Source organism: Arabidopsis lyrata (assembly GCF_000004255.2).
Source record: "Arabidopsis lyrata subsp. lyrata unplaced genomic scaffold ARALYscaffold_7, whole genome shotgun sequence".
NCBI lineage: Eukaryota > Viridiplantae > Streptophyta > Magnoliopsida > Brassicales > Brassicaceae > Arabidopsis > Arabidopsis lyrata.
Window position 1 is genome coordinate 19,315,953 of NW_003302549.1, and position 14,510 is coordinate 19,330,462.

General features: G+C 34.8%; 2 protein-coding genes across 2 annotated transcripts; both read right to left on the minus strand.

Moving 5' to 3' along the window:
- Positions 1-1,501: 1,501 nt before the first annotated feature.
- On the minus strand, positions 1,502-7,179 carry LOC9306543. The gene is made up of 18 exons (XM_002870426.2): positions 6,834-7,179; positions 6,567-6,745; positions 6,382-6,486; positions 6,223-6,294; positions 5,969-6,116; positions 5,707-5,789; positions 5,147-5,202; positions 4,489-4,625; positions 4,318-4,408; positions 4,159-4,224; positions 3,844-4,066; positions 3,561-3,662; positions 3,271-3,356; positions 3,072-3,194; positions 2,482-2,551; positions 2,303-2,394; positions 1,969-2,073; positions 1,502-1,873 (listed from the first exon to the last, which is right to left on the minus strand). Exons 1-18 carry the CDS (start codon positions 7,145-7,147, stop codon positions 1,757-1,759), a joined length of 2,169 nt encoding a protein of 722 aa, XP_002870472.2. The 5' UTR covers positions 7,148-7,179; the 3' UTR covers positions 1,502-1,756.
- A 287-nt stretch (positions 7,180-7,466) lies between these two features.
- LOC9306544 (cytochrome P450 81D1) lies at positions 7,467-9,871 on the minus strand. Its single transcript, XM_002870427.2, has 3 exons — positions 9,333-9,871; positions 8,342-8,730; positions 7,467-8,219 (listed from the first exon to the last, which is right to left on the minus strand). The coding sequence occupies exons 1-3, from the start codon at positions 9,844-9,846 to the stop codon at positions 7,614-7,616; spliced, it is 1,509 nt and encodes a 502-aa protein (XP_002870473.1). The 5' UTR covers positions 9,847-9,871; the 3' UTR covers positions 7,467-7,613.
- Positions 9,872-14,510: the final 4,639 nt, after the last annotated feature.

Consider the following 14,510-nt stretch of genomic DNA (forward strand, 5'->3'; position numbering starts at 1 on the left):
CACCAAATTCACCATGAGGTTGATCGTCATCACAATCATCATCAAATCGTTCCCTCAACAGTTTAACATAACCCTTCCAATCATACAACGCGTCAAGGCCATCACTAGACTGGATAAACGATTGATGCCATGTAGAAGCATGACTATCAAGGTGAATCGTAGCCATTTTTACCTTCAGATCCTCCGGAGTACGATCAATACCAAAAAATTCTTCCACCTTAAAGAGCCATTCCTTGATCCTTGTGCCATCAAACCTGGGAAAATCAATCTTCCCCAACCGTGTAAGATTCCCATAATTATTACGCACATCTGATCGTCCGGGATGGTGGCGATGGTCGTGAGACTGCTCAGAGTAACCAGATATGTTCTCCAGCGACTGCGATGACATCGGAGCACTCCGATCTAAGTTTGATTGATCATCTGCCAGCTTAGGAGTTGTAGATCGACTCATCGCACCAAACATCTCCGTCATGTGCTTCATCATCGCCTTGTGTTGCTCTGCAACTAGATCTTCCAACCGTGAAATACGAGATTCCACCGGATCACCAACCTCAACGTCTTTTCCCTTTGGTTCACCATCCTGCGCTCGCGTAATCGCCATGTTTTCCGAGGAAGACACAGCTCTGATACCTTTAATACAGTAAAACTCACGATTCTGATAAACACAATAGATTCTGATAAACACAATAGATTCTGATAAACACAATTTCAAATCTCCGATTACTTAAATCCAGAATACAAACGATCGATTCGACGTTCATGAAACACCAAATGATCAGCTAGCTCTCAAGATGAGAGAAACCCAGCCATAGAAAGTTCTAAAGAAATCCAGAGATTACAAATTATTCGATGATAAGAAAGAAGGAGCAACATTGCTCTTTTATTGTTGCGTAACAAATTTCACACGTGTCTACTGCCAGCTCATCAATTGCACACGTGCCACTACTACCATTTCACACTCTCATTTTCCTGTATCAGAACCCTAGAAAGTATCTCCTCCAACAAATCCTTTGGAAGATCGGACATCGCCATTGTTGTTTCTCAAAGTTAGGTCAAGCTACCGAAACCCTTTTCCTTTGACTAGGTGATTACCACGGGCGTGGCATTATTATATTAATCAAGCTAAATCTTATTTCATTTTTTAATTTTTCTCAGATTGTTTTCTTTAATGAGTAATCTTCTATATCTATTTTTAATAATTGAGTGAGTTTTTCTTTTATTAATTTAACAAAAGCAAAACTGTCAAGAAACATGGTTGGAGCAATAATTAGCAAACATGGATAAACGACTTGACGATTTGTTCTGAAAGGTTACTGAGCTTTGAAAGATGGACTTGAGTTAATTTACACCGAAAAAAAAAGAACTTGACCACTTCTCCTACTACCTTCATTCTTCATCATCACTTATCTCTAAAAGGACGATTCTGATATCGTGTCCGATCTCATATCACTGACAGCTTCTGTTAATGATTTCGATGATAACGATTGAAGCTAAAATTTCATACACCAAGTAACTTTGGCTAATTCCTATGCGAAACAACTAATTTGGCTTAAACCGACATTGACCCTAACGATGTTGGTCATTTGCCGAGTCAGAAGATATTGAACAAGCCACCACCTTCTAGTGGATACAGTAGGTTTTGGAAAAGTAAACGCTGCCAACAAGTTTTTGATAAACATAAGTCTAATCCAACCATGGATTTTCTCTAAATAAAAAGGCAAATCATTTTAAAACATATCTAGATAAGCATTGTTTTCTAAGGGTCGAAGTTGTCGATTCTCAAAGGAGTGATGTCATCTGCAACTTTGAACCCTCCAACGACTCGGGCAAAGAACACCATTTGCTGCTCAAGTGTGTATTTGATGTTTTCCGCCTGTTAAACAATTTATAAGTAATACACTGTTAATTACTATTGCAATCCTTAAGACTTGTTATATTATTGTTAATGCAAGTGATCAAAAGCCTTACCTTGCGAAACCCGTGTTGCTCTCCTTCGTATTCGACAAGAGCAACAGGCAGACCTTTTTCCTTTAATGCTTTATAGATTTTACGTGATTGATCTGGAGTTACAACCTGCATTTTATACAAAGCGCTAAGAATTTTGTATCCAAGGGAAAGACGTTGTCATTAGCAAATGGAGAACCAAATCTCGAATTTAATAACTATCAAGAATCCAGAAGATGAGAAATCTAATTAAGCCTTTTGTTACTAGATGTACTCAAGAACTGCTAACTGAAATATGAGGAAAAGGGCGTTTAAAGATAAAAAGAGAGAATAAACCAAGAGCAGAAAATATAAGAACCTTGTCTTCCAGTCCTTGGAAAAGGATGATGGGGCAAGAGAACTTATCGACGAAATTGATTGGTGATCTCTCATAGAAATCCTTTTTATCTCCTGCAATTATGTACTCAAGAATTTTGGCAACCGATTAAAAAAAACAAAAAGCAAAGATAAATGCTTTCTTCAATGCATTTGACTCACCAACAAGATTGTCGATATAACGGGATTCAAACTTATGACCTTCTTCTTTCAACATTTTTAAATCAGCCACCTACATTAAGAAAAGAAAAGCCAAGACAAACTAAGATGAATTATCAGTTGTTTATAAGGTATTCATACAACATGCATTTTGGTGAAGCGTGAAATAGTATCACAATACATATATACATAATTGGTATAAGAGGAGGCTAGAATCTGCAAAGGTGAAGCTTAATTCAGAATATAAGCCTCAAACCAAAGCTATTATCCCACCATTGTAGTCAAAATTCCCTTTCTCTACAAGATATTTTGTAGCAATACAAATTGAACCAAAGCTATTATCCCACCATTGTAGTCAAAATTCCCTTTCTCTACAAGATATTTTGTAGCAATACAAATTGCACGGAACTTACATATGATCAAAGGCTATTTGGTATCGCTAAATTTGACTAAGTTTAATATATTTGAATTTTTTGGCTGATACGTCTATATGTTCAAGAGTTTTCAAGAACTTCCAATAAATAACAAGAACTAGGGACAAAAGTAAAGTAATTTAGCTAAATGTTTTACAGATGCAATGGTTATGTACTCACTCCATATAAGGACGCTCCAGCTTTGAAAACATCCCTGAATGCCAATGCTGCAAGAGTTGTGTAACCTCCTGCAGAACCTCCAGATATACAGAGCCGCTTAACATCTGCCTTGCCAGAAGATACCTGCCCAAAACCAAAAAAGTTTAGGAAAAGCTTCCAAAGTCGTTCACTTAAAATAGGCGAAAAAAAAAGAAGATACCAAATATTTAGCACAGCCACAACAGTCATCAACGTCGACAATTCCCCAACGCCTTAACAATCGCTCTCGATACTCTCGACCATAACCTTCAAATTAATGTTCCACTTTGTCACAATAAACCCATGTGTATACCCACAGTGAGAATGGGACATCGAAGACAAGAAATCTCAAGACGAAATACTTTAGCAAGACTAACTATAAAGATGAAAAGATGCAACCATGCAAGTGTGGCGAATTTTGGGAAATTGTAGGCAAAGTAGAAGAAACAACTTGGAACCATAACAACAAACCTGTGCTTCCACCATAATTGACATCAACAAATGCCCACCCTCGACTTGTCCAGTATTGGATATTCAAATTTAAGGATCCACGTGATTCAGCAGTAGGTCCTCCTGCAGATTCAGATTGTCAACAAAAATGATAAATGTGGCATGCATAGCTGATTGCAAAATTATGTTACGGCTAAAGCACACACTTTGAAACGAAAACATGATCTTAAGATGAACAAGATTGAAACTGAGGAAGCATTTCAATTAAGTTTTGAAAAATCGGGATGTCGTAAGTTTAGCATACCATGACTCTTCACTAACAACGGAGGTTTCTCTTCCATGCTAGCATTGTAGAACGGATTGGTTGGAGGATAAAAGTAAGCATAAGCGTTCTGACCAGGAACCTCTGTTGGAAATTCAATCAACTCTGGCACGCTGAAGAAAGCCTCGTACTTCAAAACATCTGGAGATGAAGACCAAACAATTTCAGAACTGAGTGCTTTCATCTTATGCTGATCCAGTGTTACCTGATAATAGGAGAAACTATAAATCCACTGCTACTACTTTTTAATCAGACGACTTGTTCTCAGTTAAAACCTTAAATGGGAATCATTTTTACCCTGGCAACTGATGGTGGAAGAACTGCTGATGCTCCCTCAACATAAAGGCACTGATTTCCCAATGTCTGAGAATGGAAGCACAATTTCTCATCACCTTCGGATTCAATTGGGTAATCATATGAACAAATTTTAAAAAGCTAGAGAAAAAGATATATTACAATGCTGTCAAAATCAGTTAAAGGAATATCGAGCAGAGAACATGAACCCTGTGAATCATCCACAATGCCTAAATATGACTTCCCTTTCTGTCTGCATTCAGGAACAAAATAAATTGTTATCAAAACAGGTATATCAGAGAATGGCTGAAAGTATTTGAATTTTGGTATTACCTATAGCTGCATGCAATTATGTTCTTCTCTTCAGAACACTCTATTATTTCGTAGGAGTTTGTACCGAAAACCCATAGTGGTTTCGCAAACTCACCATCGAGAGGATATACAGAAACAACCTCATTCGTACTTTCAATCTGTGACACAACAAGAAAGTGGAAAAACAAAAATAAGGAACAATGTAGTACACAATAAACATGCCTACTACATTAGCAATTTCTTTGTGCGCCAAATATCAGTCTCTACCCGAAAATTCTAAGATCTTAGCAATTAATACAACTAACAAAACAAACATCTACCAGTTTGGGATGTATATGGTAAGCCGAAAACCAAACTCGCTCAAACAGTATGTGTCTAATGTTACACTATATGACGTCTTTCTTTCATCTTCCCCAAAGGGTTATCAATCTTTCATCTTCCCCAAAGGGTTATTTTTGATAATGTCTGAAGTATGAGAGTACAATCTCTTCCGAGAACAAAGATGCGTGTAGTGAACTTAGTAAAAAGCCAAGAAAAAATGTTTCCTCTACACTACTATTAGTGACTAAAAAACTACCCCTATTTCAAATCTAAAACTAATTCTGAGCATTACACAGCCAAAGCACACTACGAAATTTCCTGAATGTAACTATAATTGGCAAGTGTGAAGAATGTTTACCCATTTATGAATAATCCAAAATCCGTTCTTTCTGTCAGTTACAAAAAAGAGTTCCCCTGCATAAATAAGTCAAAGAGTTTCAGGTCAATGGAAGCAATGAGACATACCAAAGCATGACAGGCTTAATTACAATATGAGGAATTATAACTTATTCACCAATATTAGAGCTCCAATAAAACGTCTAATGGTTTAGAGAACAATCATGATGACATACATTAAAAGACTCTAGTACTTCCAAGGAGTTCTTAATAGCTAAAATCAATAAAGATAAGAAGCCGGAAACACATGCAAGGAATTTGTAGATCAACCTTTTCTCAGTAAAATTCACAGTCCTTGTCACTTGGTTAGAAGAAGAAGAAAGATGATTGCAAACAGTTGAAACAACAAGAGAGCAGAGAGAGGAAGAAGATCCTTTTACGTAGAAGACCCTAGTTTCATCTAAAACGGCTAAAACTGGTGAGAAAAGATCAACTGCAAATCAATCTTTTCCCAGAGGATTTTACAATCCTTGTAACTGAGTGGAGTAATTTTCTGCATATTTTTCAGCTAAGACAAATTACCTCTTGGTGACCACTTCGGCTCAGTGGGTGATTCGACGTATTTGGGATCACAACCAGCAACACATACACGTTTATCAATCTTTCTGCAGAAAGGTATAACTCTGGTTAATACAATTAAAGTGGGGGGGGGGGGGGGGGGATAAAGAAAACTATTAACCATGGAAACCAGCAATTCAAGACCCCCAATAAGACTCTCAGTATTAAGAATTCTGAACTAATTACGAAAAATGCAGTGCATTTGAAAAAATTAGCAAATACTCACCCACCCTCTGAAATGTACCCAACCCACAGCTCTGCTTTGTCCCAAGGCATATTAGGGTGACTCCATTCAATCCATGCCAATCGCTCACACTTGGGATCCAAACGTGGAAATGCATAGAAATCATTGCCACTCACTAGTACTTTTGGTTCTGGATCACAAATATCAAAAAGAACACATGTGAGTATTAATGATTAGTTGTATTAACCAATAAAAAGTTTCAATACAAGCAAAAATACTTGATATATACAATCTACCTTCAAGTGTCTCTCCACTTAGATTAACCTCCACGATTGTCGTAATTGGGTTTGATCTATCCTGGCGACCATCTATAAACACCACTCAAACAATCAACATGTAAATCTTGATAGAACATCAAGAGAGACACCAATACTAAATACTAGAGACAAACCAACCTTCCCTAACAGTAACATAACGGTTAAAACGTGAATCAAAGACTCCATCTGCATAAGTAACAGCTGGTGCTCCATAATCTGGAGTAATTGGCTTTGGAGATGAACCTGCACATCAAGTAAACAGCATCAGAACTTGCCAACAATAAATTTACATAGATAGAATCAATGAAGAGGTTATCTATCACCATTATCAGTAATGTGTTGCTTGTATAATCGCTGATCTTTGTAATTAGAGAAAACAAGTGTGTCGTCTGATGAAATCTGGAAAGCACCACCACCGTATTCTTGTGTTAGAGTCCTCACAGCGAAGTCTTTTGGAGTAATATCAATTGGTGTTTCTCCTTGAAGCACCAAAACGCCTCTCCTTCAATCATTTATCGAAACAAAATCAAGCTCGCAATCAAATTAGGGTTTTCATTTACGAAATCAATCAAAAGAAGAAGAAGAAATACCCGGATTCGTTAGGGCGAGACTCGAGTAAGACGAGACGGCCACGAGAATCGACGGTGGTGCCTCCGAGACGCTTTGAAGCTCCGGAAACGATGTCGGCGGTGATCGGAGATTTCCAGGAGCCATAAGGAGCGGTTGTTAGAGGAGTCTGAGCATTGTCGGGGGAAGAAGATGACATGGATGCGAAGGAGCGAAGTGGTTTGAGAGAGAAGAGATTGAATCGTCTGATCGAAGAAGAGGAGAAGGAAGAAGAAGAAGGGAAGCGAGTGAATGAGAGTGAGACGATGTGATTGAGTGAAGTCAACAACACTGCCATTTATTTTACTCATCCACTATTTTCTTCTTTGCTTCTTTAGTTTTTATGTTTTGATTGGAAAATATGTTCATAAAAATTTTTGAATGACTGTGGTATTGGTAATTTAATTTTTTTTTTTTTAATACTATATGGTTCAGAAGTGGGTCAATTATTTGATCCAAATTCATATGTCGCGGGGTATCTGAGTCCTATTACTTTCGTCGAAAAAAAAAAAAAAAGATTCATGATTTTGTGTCTATTTGTGCATTATGAAGTTTAAATTTAGGAGGAATTCATGATTTTTCCCTTTTTCCCACCTATTCCCCTAGAAAAGTGGAAATCCATACATGTTTTCGTTTGATTAAAGCTTAACTAACAAATAATATAATATCTCGATATTTGTGATTGGACCCATATGCCTTTAATCAAAACATGTAGAGAGAATCATTGATATGTCACACATCTTTTATTCGTACTTTCAAGAAACTTAAGAGAGAATCTTATGTAGAAATGGACGAGCTTTGCAAACGGCTTGCAACGGAATCGCTTTGGGTACAGTATTACCAACTCCTTCCTTCATATCAACTTCCTCATTTCCAACTCTCTCCCATTCAAAGCATTGTATCAATGACCCGAGAGCAAGCCCCACGATCCGTTGGGCCAGACCCGATCCAGGACACGCTCTTCTACCTAATCCAAACGCCATAAGCTTTTGTGCTTCCTCTTCTTTGTCAAACCGCTCTGGTTTAAAGCTATCCGGATCATCCCACGTGTTTGGATCCCTGTGTATGGCCCATGCATTCACTAACAATGTTGTACCACGTGGCATATCGTAGGACCCTATCTTGCAATCCTCTGATGCCATGTGTGGGACTAGCAATGGTGTAGCCGGGTGTAGCCGGAGGGTCTCAAGGACAATGTTCTTAAGATATGGTAGCTCGCTAAGATCTGATTCTTCCATAAGCCGGTCTAAACCAACCTGGTTATCGATTTCGGTTCTAGCTTTTCTTATTACGTCAGGATGGTTAAGCAAATTGGAAAGTGCCCATTCTAGAGTGACTGCTGATGTGTTAGTCCCTGCTATTACCATTATCTGCGAATTAACATCACAAAGTTTAATTTAATAATAACACCAAACAAATTATCTTACGCATAATCAATTTAAAGAAATATATCGTAATTAATAGGAAAAAAATAAAGGGAGGAGATATAAACCAGTATGATGCCTTTGATGATTTCATCAGTGTAATACTCAGTATCAGATTTTTGGAGAACAAGCAAATGATCGATCATTGTAGTACCGGTTTCTTGCTGTCCACGTTTATCGTCAATAAGACCTTGTAAAAACTTATCAGTCTTCTCTCCTAACTTTTTTACCCTTTTCTCATAACTTGAAAACAGTCTTAGAATCGGAACATAGTCAACGGCGTTGCCTGAACTTGTGTTGGCTCCAACATCAGCCACCAACTTACGGACACGTTTTGCTTCTTCCTCATCGGTTGTTTCTTCACCGTAGTAACGTTTTCCTGTCATCATTCTCATTATATTGTTGAATGTCAAGTCCATAAGCATTGGTTTCATTTCCACAACCGTTTTTTCAGTTCCTGTAATTAATTATAGAAAAGAGTCGAGTCTCAGTTGAAAGAGAACAAAAGAAAAAAATAGATTGGACAAAACTTTTCTTCATTACTAAATATGTACGTTACGTACAATGTTTTAAGAAATCTATAGGCTCACAATATATAGAACCAAAAAATGAAAAAATATAAAAATAAAAAAAGTTTTGAGAAATCTTGATGGTACGATATATTGACGCACACAAAGACTCACTGGTCAATTCTCAATATAATTAACACTTAAATAACACCAAAAAGAAATGAAAAGTTGACTATTTCAAAAAACTCCATTACGATTAAAAAATAACACATATATGAAGCATATACATGAAGTGGACAAACTTTTCTCATTACTATGTAAATGTTTTCATAAATCCTTATTCTCGTAATAGATTATAATTTTGACCTTGCAAGCAACTCATTCTATTCAATTGCGGCCGCTACAAGCTATCTCATCCTTTTTTTCATATCATCGTTATTGCATACATACTTATATTTTAATTATTGTGGTCACTATAACACTAAGATAAGACCAACATAAATGAAAAGTCAACGAATGGTAAAAGCTCACATGTAGAATATACATATACCTGCGACACGGAAGAGGCGGCTAATAAGGCGACGTACTTCGTCGGTACGGACATAAAGAAAGCAGTTAAGCCGGTGAGTGGAAAAGATCTCGATGGTGCAGATGCGACGGAGGTTACGCCAGTGATCACCATAAGGTGCGGCGATCATGTTTGTGTTGTTGTAACCAACATGTTTTCCGATGATTACCTGAGGCCGGTTGGCTAGAACGACGTCGTTCTTGCCAAAACACTCCTCCGCCGCAACCCTATGTGACGACACCACATAGACTAGACGGGACCCAAGTCGGAGGGACATCACGCCGCCACCACCGTCACGGTCGAGGGACTCCGAGAAGGAGCGGAGGGTGCGGTGGATGGGTGGCTTCAGGAGGCGGAGATGGCCTATTACCGGCAACCATCCCGGGGGAGACGGCGGAAGATTCTGTTTCTTGGATTTCAAGAACTTGAGAGAGGTTATCAAGAAGATGAGAGATAAAATGGAGTAGAGAACAACTCCAATGTAGTTTTCTTCCATTAATTGTTTGGTTCTTTTTTAGTAAAGTTGTTATATGAAGAGCTGAAAAATCAAAAAGTGGTTATATAATTCGAATTTCGGCACGTTGGGAATTAGGATTTATGAATAAGAAAATTAGGATTGTGATGGGATGAGACCAAATAAGATGTATGCACTTTAAAATAGTTGTATTCTAAAAATATAATATTATACTATTACAAAAGTCATATAAATATCTTTATATTATTCAATAACATAACTTATTGATTTGTTTGCATATAAAAGCCTACAATAAAACGGTCGGGAAATTCATGTAAATTAAAGTAACAGATTAATAATGTAGAGAACAATGATGGTCATATATCTACTGTTCGGGTAAGATTTTCTCTTTCAAACAGTAAAAAAATATCGTTTGGTTGGAATAGCTGATAAATTTAAGATGAGAGACTAATCTTCCGCTAAGAATCGAACATGTGCCACACTCTAGATGGGTGCTCTTTCTGGATCTTCTTTCTTGGACTGATTTATGGGTCTTAATCCTACAACATTAGCGTGGTTAATAATATATAGTTTTCGGAAGAACAAAAAAAGATGTCCTTTCGACAATTCTCCAACTCTTTAATCAAAAGGGCTAATGCGAATGAATGAAGAGCTGGTTTCTGGGAGGAAGATGGGGTTTATTTTAGGGTCTTAGCCTAAAGTAGTCTAATATATAGTTTAATGTTGGGTTGATAGGTTTGAAGAAAAAATGGAGTGGGGTTGGAACGCTGAGATGAATAATTTAAAATGTTAGAGATCTCAGGATAAAAAAGATCAGTATATACTTTTTTCTGAGGCTGGTTGGCCTTTAGAGATTTGACCCTACACATGATGGTGTTGGTGTCTTGTATTTTCATACATGATGGTGTTGGTGTCTTGTATTCTATCCATCGTGTTTCATCCATCCGCTCTATTATGTCACAACATTAATTTTTTAGAGCGCCTCCAATCATAGCCGGACCAATGAATTTTGGGGCTAATTAGAATTAAGAAAAAAAATAACATCATAATTTTCACAATATTAAAAATTTTAAAGTAAAATAATCAATTTAAACAAACTATTATTTTAAAAACATAGTATAGTTATATCCTTAAAAAAAAGCAACAGTAACTTAAATCTTATGAAAATAACTTTTTTTTGCTTTTTCTTCAAAAATTATTCATCAAACTTACTATTTTTTTTTTTCATATTTACAATAATATATAATATATATACACACATATATATAACTAAAAAAAAATTTAAGTGGAGTCCTTCTAAAATGGGAACCCCACTGGAATTTCATCACCACGTGCTCGAATTCGGCTCTGCTTCTAATCACCGGTTACTGAATTATTCATTCGAGATATTTGAGACCCCATCTTAACCATTTACTGTGACTGTGGTATTGTGGTATTGTTGAATGTTGTACATGTGTCACTCCGTAATACGAAGATGCAAATTAAGCCCTAGGTAACATCTTCATTCCACATAATTATTAACATAATTGCACATTTGTTTTGTAAACTATTTAATCCCACACGTGAATTTACCCTCTTAGAGCACCATTATCGGGAGATCTAAATGAGTGTCTAAAAGTTAAAAGATCTAAAAAATAAATCAAAACTAAATAAAAGAAATAGATCCGGTTACAACTTTGGATACTTCCATCAGATTTGAACTCGCATATGTGTCACTTTTTGGTTGGTAGAAAATATGTGTAGAAAGAGAAAAAAAAATTAGGCCTGTTTTTCTCTCCTTTAACAATTTTCCCCGACTTGTTTCCTCTTCCTCTCTCTTGTTCATCTATCACTGATGGCGAAATTGGAATCCAATCCGTCGATTTGAGAACCTAAACACTCAGAACCAAGTTTTTAGAGTGTATGTCAAGTTATATATTTGCAACACAATTAGCTAATACACATTTTTTCAAAATTTAAAATTTTTAGTTCCTCACTTTATAGATCTACCATTGGACTCTCTTAAAATTACAAAACATCCAAAGTGTCTAAGTTTCAAATTTTGTATTATTTATCATTAGAAATAAGGTTTGGACTCCTAATTTTAGTGTCTTGTTAATTAAAAAAAGAACAACTACTAGTTTATACTGGATTACTGGTTGTGTTATCGAGTCAACACATCAACCTTTCTATTAAAAGAGGATATGGAGTTTAGAAAATAAGTTGATCGAATCGAACCATCTCTATATTAATCTTGCGAAAGTACTTTTAAAAAAGTAACATTGGTTTTTGTAAGATATTACGTTACAATGCCATTGGAAAAAAAGATATATAAATACTAATTTAATTTATCTCATTAAGGGTTATAAAATCAATTTACTTTTGAATCCAACTAGGATTTAACCCGCGGTACATCACGGGACAAAATTATTTTATATAATAATTTATAATTTATTAGATTTTTAAATTGATATTATAAAAAATAATTCTCATTTAATTATTTATATTATAATTAATATAGTTGAAATATGTGTACTTAGAAAATTTGTAGGTATAGAAATGATATAGTGTTAATATTGTCAAGCATTTATAATCATGGACTATTACAATAATTTAATATTATTTTGTATTAAAAAATTTTATCCGTGGTATATTGCGGGTCGATATTTTTTTAAACTAAATTTTTTTAATTTTAAGTTATATTTGTTTTGTTAATATTGTTTAGTTTCTTTAGTATTTAAGATTATATAATTATATTTTTATTTTTATTTCTAGGTTTCACCTGTGGTATACCGTTCTGTATTAACATCGACCCAAACTTGTCCCATCATATAACCCCGTTTTGTATTCAGAATCATTTTGGTCCTTTTTATAGTATGATTCTGAACCATTGCCCAATTTTTTAAGCAATGTGGGACATTTTACACATATATTTTCTTCATCGATTGAGTAATATATGTCTGTTTTAAAAAATTTCAATCACATAATATGCAAAAAAAATCTATTATTTTATTAATTATATGTAATTTATATAAATTCAAAATAAATAACTATAAGATCATATAAAAGTGAAAGAAGAATCATATATTAATGTTTAAATTAGGTAGAGATATTTTAGAAAAATTTAGAAATAAAATCAATTTGTTACCATATTTGAAAGCCATAGTTTCTAAAAGATATTTTCGAAAATATTTTGTAATATTAATTAATAGATAAACATTTATGACAATGGCATTCTCTTGTAAATAAGTGTCAACTATAGGATTTATTTCATATTTGTACTTCGAAAATGTATATAAGATATAAGATTGTGCTAATCGCGGGAAATGGGTCTATGAGATTTTCTTAATTCTTCTAAACGTGAGGCTACTGAGATTTCTTTATTTCTTCTAAACTTCATACATAACTAGATATGGACCCGTGCGTTGCACGGGTTACCGTTCGAAATTGTCATTTTTAATTTTTATTTTTGTAAGCATAACTAAAATTATATAAAAATATGTTTTAATTTTTAAAAAGGTAGTATTTTAATTATTTTTTAAATATAGATTAATTATGAATAATGTGCAATATAAATATTATTTGTAGTTTCGTTTATTAGATGTTACAGTATGATATTTAATAAATGATTCTATGTGTATTATTGAAATTTAATATATTATCTACGTCCATCGGAAGAGTGTATAACACTTTCTAATTTCAATGTGGGCAAGATGAAAACAAAATTGTGACAATATGAGACAGTCTATCACCACATCATGTAACTTTACTTGATAATATGAGAAATCCTCAGAACAAAGAGACAAATTCAGAAGAAATTAGGGAATATGGACTAATTAAATAACTTAAGACTAAAAAATTAAGAAAATAATATTAACTAAACAATGTCTATTTGCTATATGGTTTTTGTCAAATTTTGGCCCGTATTACTCATGAGTTCTTCGTTGTCTCTTTTTTCCTTCCTCTCGCTGACGAGAAGTCTCAAATCTCTCTTTTTCTCTCATTAGGATTCTCTTAATTTTGCTTGATGTCCTCTTTTTTTTTCTTTCTCTCCATCTTATTGGATTTCTTCACAACCATATTTTTTTTTCTTTTTCCATATCACTATTTCTCTTCTTCGTCGGACATCACCACCGAGTCTCACTACTCCGACCCACCAGACCACCACCACAACTGAATCTCACAACTATCACAATCATCATCACCATCAATACTAAATCTCGTTAATTCTAACCCACCACCTTCATCAATATTTACCACCACCACCACCAAGCTTGAACCACCGTCATCAACACCAACACCACCATTACCGCATCTTCCCCTCTTTCCCCAATTGCTCTTATTTCTCCACCTTCTTTATCTCCTCCGACATCGGGTCGAGCTTTTTCGACAACAAATCTATTTTATGTCCATCGCCGGTCATAATTCTTAATTTGTCTCCATCGCCATATATTCTTAATTTATCTATCTATCTATTTGTTTATCTATAGAGGTGATTATTTAAAATCTTTTTTTCTCTACGATTAATAATTGATTATAAATTTTTTTTAATTATCATATGATACAATAAGATTGTATAATTTCATAAATCTTTTTTAATAATATTTTATTTTATAATTAGTAGCTTTAAATTAAAATTAGTAAATAATTTTTTAATTTTTAGTTTTATTTAATAAGATACATATAGTTTCTTTATAATTATCTTC

Bases quoted from the DNA above. Each gene is read 5' to 3' on its own strand.
- LOC9306543 (XM_002870426.2), bottom strand. From the start codon at position 7,147: ATGGCAGTGTTGTTGACTTCACTCAATCACATCGTCTCACTCTCATTC. The intron at 4,067-4,158 runs GTAAAAATGATT...TCCTATTATCAG, and splicing joins TTCCACCATCAGTTGCCAGG to GTAACACTGGATCAGCATAA. The intron at 1,874-1,968 runs GTAAGGCTTTTG...ATTGTTTAACAG, and splicing joins AGCAACACGGGTTTCGCAAG to GCGGAAAACATCAAATACAC.
- LOC9306544 (XM_002870427.2), bottom strand. From the start codon at position 9,846: ATGGAAGAAAACTACATTGGAGTTGTTCTCTACTCCATTTTATCTCTC. The intron at 8,731-9,332 runs GTATATGTATAT...AATTAATTACAG, and splicing joins CCGCCTCTTCCGTGTCGCAG to GAACTGAAAAAACGGTTGTG. The intron at 8,220-8,341 runs GTTTATATCTCC...GTTAATTCGCAG, and splicing joins TCATCAAAGGCATCATACTG to ATAATGGTAATAGCAGGGAC.